General features: G+C 30.7%; 1 protein-coding gene across 1 annotated transcript; it reads left to right on the top strand.

Moving 5' to 3' along the window:
- Positions 1–218: 218 nt before the first annotated feature.
- Positions 219–958, top strand: LOC110025612 (uncharacterized protein At1g01500-like). Its single transcript, XM_020726190.1, has 2 exons — positions 219–401; positions 728–958. The coding sequence occupies exons 1-2, from the start codon at positions 219–221 to the stop codon at positions 956–958; spliced, it is 414 nt and encodes a 137-aa protein (XP_020581849.1).
- Positions 959–6415: the final 5457 nt, after the last annotated feature.

The following is a 6415-nucleotide window of genomic DNA, read 5'->3' on the forward strand; positions in this document are numbered from 1 at the left end:
TTATCTAGTAAAGATGATTTTCCATAAGAAACTAATGCTAACCAAGGGTGACGACATCCACGCACGGCTATGCCCAAGTCAAACCTTAATTTTGCGCCTGAAGTGTGCTGAAGAGTTTCTTTTGTATGTCTTGAGTTATGAGAAGCTATGTATTGATGGAATATGGTCTCATAATAGTAAAATAGACATCCGACGTGCAACATCAAGAATTTATGCCGATGGGTGCACCAGTCTCCGGCACGGGTGTGACAATTTGGACCCTGGTTTCGTGCCCTAAACATGCGCGAAGAGCTCGACTTGAGCTATGGGGGACCTTATATGAGTATAATATGGTCCCATGGCATTCAAGTGAACATCCTACAATTGTGACATTAGAAGTTGATGCCAACTCACCCACTTTGGCATACGAGGGAAATACTTCTCTACAAAACTCATGCCAATGAGGGGAACTTGCTGATTTTTTTTTTGGTTCGGTGACCTTAGTAGCATCTAAGGTTTTGGCTGGTTGAATTCTCGACATAACTAACACCGTTTGGGAGCAACCATTTTTTGTTCATCTTTTTTTCATGTTTATGAAAATCAATCTGTTAGCCTGAGCTTATAAATTAATCACTTTATAAGGTTAATATTGGTTCCTTGTTCAATCTATTTCTGCCAACGGTTGATATACGCCCAACAAATGGTATGGTCCTAAATTGATGATAAATAAATATATATTTTTTCACAGGATAAAGATGACTGTGATGAATATAATTCAGAAATGAATGCAGTTGGACGCAGCTACTATTCAGAAGACTTTTACTCAGAGGAGGATGGTCAGCTTTCTTGGTTTAATGCTGGTGTTAGAGTTGGTGTGGGTATTGGCCTTGGGATGTGCATTGGGATTGGAATTGGTGCTGGACTTCTCTTGCGATCGTATCAAGCAACAACCAGAAGCTTCAGGAGACGGTTCTTCTAACTTCCAGGGCACTCCCAAACTGTTTTTCTACCTAATCAAAAGTTCATTTGCGGCTTGTTATCCTAGGCAAGGTCTCATGGAGTTTGCCTTCCGTGGATGCATTGTATATAGTAAGCGTTCATCTGATCAACTAAAGGCACTTCTTTTTGTTACTATTGCCCTTTCCCGTGTATCCCTATGTATGAAAATCAATGAAAATCAATAAAGTTGTGCAATAAAGTTGTGCATTTGAATGAGAATAGCCCAACTTGAAACACATGTTACTCGTCATTCATCTTTGCTTTATATTTGTTGGTTGGTAGACGCACTGGCATGCACCTTTCATCAAAAACCCTGAAGCATCTCCTTACCTTTGATGTTTGTGATGGAGCTTGTATCGCTATGATGGATGATTACTGTTTGATTGCCAAGTTCCTTGCATGGTTTATCTTCTGTTCTTTTGTTTTGTAAGGCGTAACGATTATTTTATTTTTACATTAAGCTGTAGAATCTGATTCGACTTCTTATGAATTGTGTATAGGGCTGTCAAAACGGCTCGTGTTCGGCCGTTTTGGCTCGAAATACTGCGCTCGTTAATTTGCTATACAATACAGGTGTGTGTGTGTGTGTGTGTGTGTGTGTGTGTGTGTGTGTGTGTGTGTGAATGGTTGATTAAGAAAATTGAATAAAAATTATGTGTGTGTGTGTGTGTGAATTAGATTCAAATGACGTTTTAATATAAACAATAATTTTTAAATTTTATCCCAATTCTTAACATCTTATGAAAATTTTATCTCAATTCTTAACATCTTATGACTACGTGATTAGGGTTGTCAAAATGACTCTTTGTTCGTGAATAGCTCGTGTTCGGCTCCCTAAGCAATTGAGACGAACACGAACACACTTTTTGAGATCGGAATATAAACGAGCCGAACACGAGTTGAGCCTGTGCTTGCTCGTGTTTGACTCGTTTACACCCCTAATTGTGTAAAGTGCTTGTTTTCTTACACTTTCATATCGTTTGTTATTGCTTGTACTGTTTGGCTGTGAGCCCAGTCCTTATTGTTTTTTTTTTATTCTATGAGTAGAATTTTTATTGTCTAGCACTACTATTGCATTTTTTTTTTTTCCTCAATTCGTCGTTAAATATGGGCTTTGTTAGGATTGGATACAAGTTATGATCAATTTGTTCTTGATTTGGTTTAAATTTGGTTCACTAATTTCAGTGAGCTTTATTCGAGTTAAAATTTGATGTAACTGTGATTTTTTAGATACTGTTTATTATAAAAATATCATAAATAATTGTGTATATGTATTCATTCTGCCCCGTCTGTAAAAGGAACCTTATTCGAGTTCGTTTCAATATAAATTGATTGTATTTTTTCGCCTGGACAAATGTGTGAGGCAGATTTACAGGATTCGGCTCATGGATTGGTCCTCCTCATGTATCCTTGGGTAATTTCCTCAATATTAAGCTTAAATGGATGCAATTATAGCATGTATGCCTTCTAGCAAGGATAAATGGATAGTTATTTTATATGTATGGCTTACAAGTAATTAAAAAGTAGTATATTATCTCATTAAAGGAACTGAGAAGTTAGTTGATTGGCCATTTAGATTTGCATTAAAGTCATTTATGTTATGAACAATTACATGAATTTTTGACTTTATCTCACTTTTAGGTGATAATATAATGATTTAGCTAGGTTTATCTAAAACAACTGTATTTTTTTTAGAAAGAGGAAATGCTAGCATCTCTTTTTTTTTTTTAATTTCATTTTAAAGTTTGTTTAAAAATTTTTAAGCTTTATTAAGGTTTACTTAAAATTTGTTTAAATTCATTTAAGTTTGTTAAAGTTTATTAGGAATCATTTAAGTTTCTTAAAATTTATTTTAAATTCATTAAGCTTGTTAAGCTTTATTAAGGTTCGTTTTGGTTTGTTAAAATCTATTAAAGTTGATAAAATTTAATTAAAATTTTTATTAAATTTTAATTAAGTTTGATTTATATAAGTTTTATTAAGTATTATTAAAATTCATTTATGTTTGTTAAAATTTTTTAAAATTTTTTGAAGTTTGTTTTGTTGTTATGATTTTATTTAAACTGTGTTGAAGTTAATTAAAGTTGATTAAATTTTATTAAACTTCAGTTTGAGTTTTTAAGACTTCTGAATCCAAAAGGTTTTAGCCAATCAATATATCATTGAAACTATGAATTCTGATATTGAGCTTAGGTTTAAGGTTTCAGTTTGAGGTTTGGATTTGGAGTTGATTCAAAGTTGAGTCGAATTGGATTGAAATTGATTTGGAGTTGAGCTAGAATTAGTTTAGAGTTCGGTTGAAATTAGGTTGAGTTGGAATCGAGTTGATATTGAATTTGATATGAATTAAGTTTGAAATTGAGTTGATATTATAATTAATATTAAGGTTTGAATTGAGTTGGAATTGAGTTTAGTTGGATTGAGATTGAGTTGAGTTTGAGTGGGAATTGAAATTGAGGTTCAGTTGGGATTGAGTTTGAAATGGAGTTTGAATTAAGTTTGATCATAAATAAGGGGGTAGGAAAGGGTACAGGATTTCTAGATAGAGGTGAAGCCCAACCTAAAATGACTCTAAAAAGGAGGTTAATAGGTAGACCAACCCAAATTTTCATAATAAAACATCGGTCAAGTAACTCATGGCATTCCATCATCTTGTGTGCATCAATATCCTTAGACTATTAACCAAAAAAATAACAGGAGGTCTTCCTTGTTATCATAGCAATGACTTAAGGTAGATCATCCTATTATAAAGTGGTTTGGGTTACCTTCATCAATAACCATATGTTGTTAACTCTTAGGATACCCCTATGTGCTAAGGGGTTAGGTCAATGTCATTAATTTTATATGTTAGGTACATAATAATCTAACTTAGGCTTATAGATTGAACTACTCTAAGATGTGTGTGGACTTGATTTTTTTTCTACTTTGGCTAATGTATGATTCATAGTTTGGATCTAACTAAGGTTGTGTTTGTGAAACAGTAGAGTAGGTCGATTTTAATTTTCTTAGGGTCCAATATTACTCATGATTTGTTTGATTCCTAAGCTTGTCGGTCATAGTAAAAAAATCATGTTTCTTATAAGGGTTTGAAGTTTTAATTTTCTAGGTTGTTGATTAATGTGAGAAATAAGGGCTCTTCTAAAGTTTTATTTTCTCCCTAGGTTGCAGTTCATTGTTCTTTCTCTTAAGTTTGTCCTCTAATGGTTTGAGTTTAAGGATTGCATTTAAAATAATTTAACTCAAACCATTCATGCATATATTCTTCATATTTAAGAATCATTTATATGCTTACAAAAATTATTTTATTTTTTTCAAGCAAGAAGAATTTTTATGAAAAAGATTTTATCACACGAAGAGTGTTAAACTTATTTATATGTGAATTATATTCACTTGAAATGACCTAAAACTTATTTACTCAAAGGCTAAGGCTTCAAAATCACATATGCTTGGAGAGAAACATGTTCATTCTAGAGACACTTATTTCTATGAATATATGAGCCCTGCCTAGGCTAAGCTATTAAAAGAACCTTACAAAGCATATAAATTCTAAATTTTTAATATTAAGAATCTTTGAAAAATATCTTTAATCATTAAGTTTTGATCTATTTTTTTGAGTTAATTCTAATTTTATTTTTCAAAAGAGTTTTAAAAACATTTTATGTTTTGTTGGAAATTTTTAGTTTTATTAAAAAAGCTTTAGTTTAAGGACTGTTTTACGACTTTAATTTTTTTATGAAAAAGGTTTTTAACATTTTTATTCTATATATTTCTTAGGAAATTTATGTGAGATAATTTTCAAAAATATTATCTTAGAAGAGTTTCTTTTGAGCTTGAACCTTCACAAAAGTCCTTAAATCTTATTAAATTTGAGAGCAATTAATTAATATAGAAATTACTTTTAAGAAAATAACTTTTTAAATTTAGCTAGACACTTCTTCTCACTAAGTTTAAGGAGTTAAATTGTTTCTCTTTTAAGAACACTAAACACAATTCTTATGACATGTATGATCATCCTAACTTGCATATTATGATACTAGTCCAACTTTCATGAAAGAAAATCCAACTTACATTTTATGATACTCATCCAACTTGATTTAAAGAAAATAAAATTCATCCAACTTCAAAATTAAAATGTGTAGACATATATTCTCACACAAGCATACATATCACACCTTGGCATACATTCACTCACATGGATGCTTTCATACTTATCACATTCACATTTTCACATGTTTTTTTTTACACATAAGCATTAATACATTTCTTATCTCACATTTGTGTATCAAATCACATACATTTACATCGTTCACCTTACACTTTTACACATGTCACTTTATACATATACACACATATTTATGCTCAAACATAACTAAACTTCAACATATGACTAATAAAACTTTTGCACATACATAACTAAACAAACCTATAAACTTAAACAAACATACATGTTAAAAATTAAATTTGCACACACATAAACATTTTCTCCTCTCCCTTGCTTTTGGATAGGCTACTTTTAGCTAGGTCTAATGGGTTTTTTTCAAGTGGATTTAGATTGAGTTTAATAGGTTAACGTAGAGTTAGTTCTTACGTAGATAAGTTTAGGTGTGCTAGGTAAATGGGATATTGGAACAAATGGGTTAATTACTTAGTTTAATGGGGTAATTATTGAATTAATAGGTTATTTAATGTGTTAATGAGTTGATTAATGGATTAATGTGTTGATAAGTTAGTTAGTTTGAATTTAATGTGTTAATGAGTTGATTAATGGATTAATGAGTTCATTAATGTGTTGATAAGTTAGTTAGTTTGCTAATAGTTTTATTTGTGTTTTAATATAGTTAATTAGTTAATTAGTGAGTTAATTAATTGATTATTGATTTAATATACTCTTTAATGAGTTAATTAGCATTTTAGTAGGTTAACTATTACTTAATGAGTTAATTATTGTTTAATGAGTTACTTAATTGCTTAATGAGTTGATTAATGGTTTGATGAGTTATTTAATTATTTAATGGGTTAATTAAAGATTTAACTAGTTAATCAAGTGATTAAAGGGTTAATTAGCGGTATAATAAGTTAATTAATTACTTAATGGGCTAAGTGGTAATTAAAAGGTTTTTTTAACCTTAATCAAAATTTAGGGTAAACCAAAGGGTAAAAGGGTAATATTGATCATAATTAGTTCTCTGAAGTGATGGAAACATAAAGGGTTCAAGGATAGAAACAAACTTATTATATTTTCTATAGAAGGGTAAAAATGTAATTTCCCAAATTATTGTGTTTTGAAAGTTAATTAAATTGGATGATCCTAAGGTGAATGGCTTGTGTTAGGAAGATAATAACTCACTAATTGGAAGCCATAATTATTGGTCACATGATGTTACCATCTTTTAACAATAATTACGTCACCCCATTCAACCTTTTTCCAAAACAACAA

Source organism: Phalaenopsis equestris, unplaced genomic scaffold, assembly GCF_001263595.1.
Source record: "Phalaenopsis equestris unplaced genomic scaffold, ASM126359v1 Scaffold000314, whole genome shotgun sequence".
In the NCBI taxonomy this organism is placed as follows: domain Eukaryota; kingdom Viridiplantae; phylum Streptophyta; class Magnoliopsida; order Asparagales; family Orchidaceae; genus Phalaenopsis; species Phalaenopsis equestris.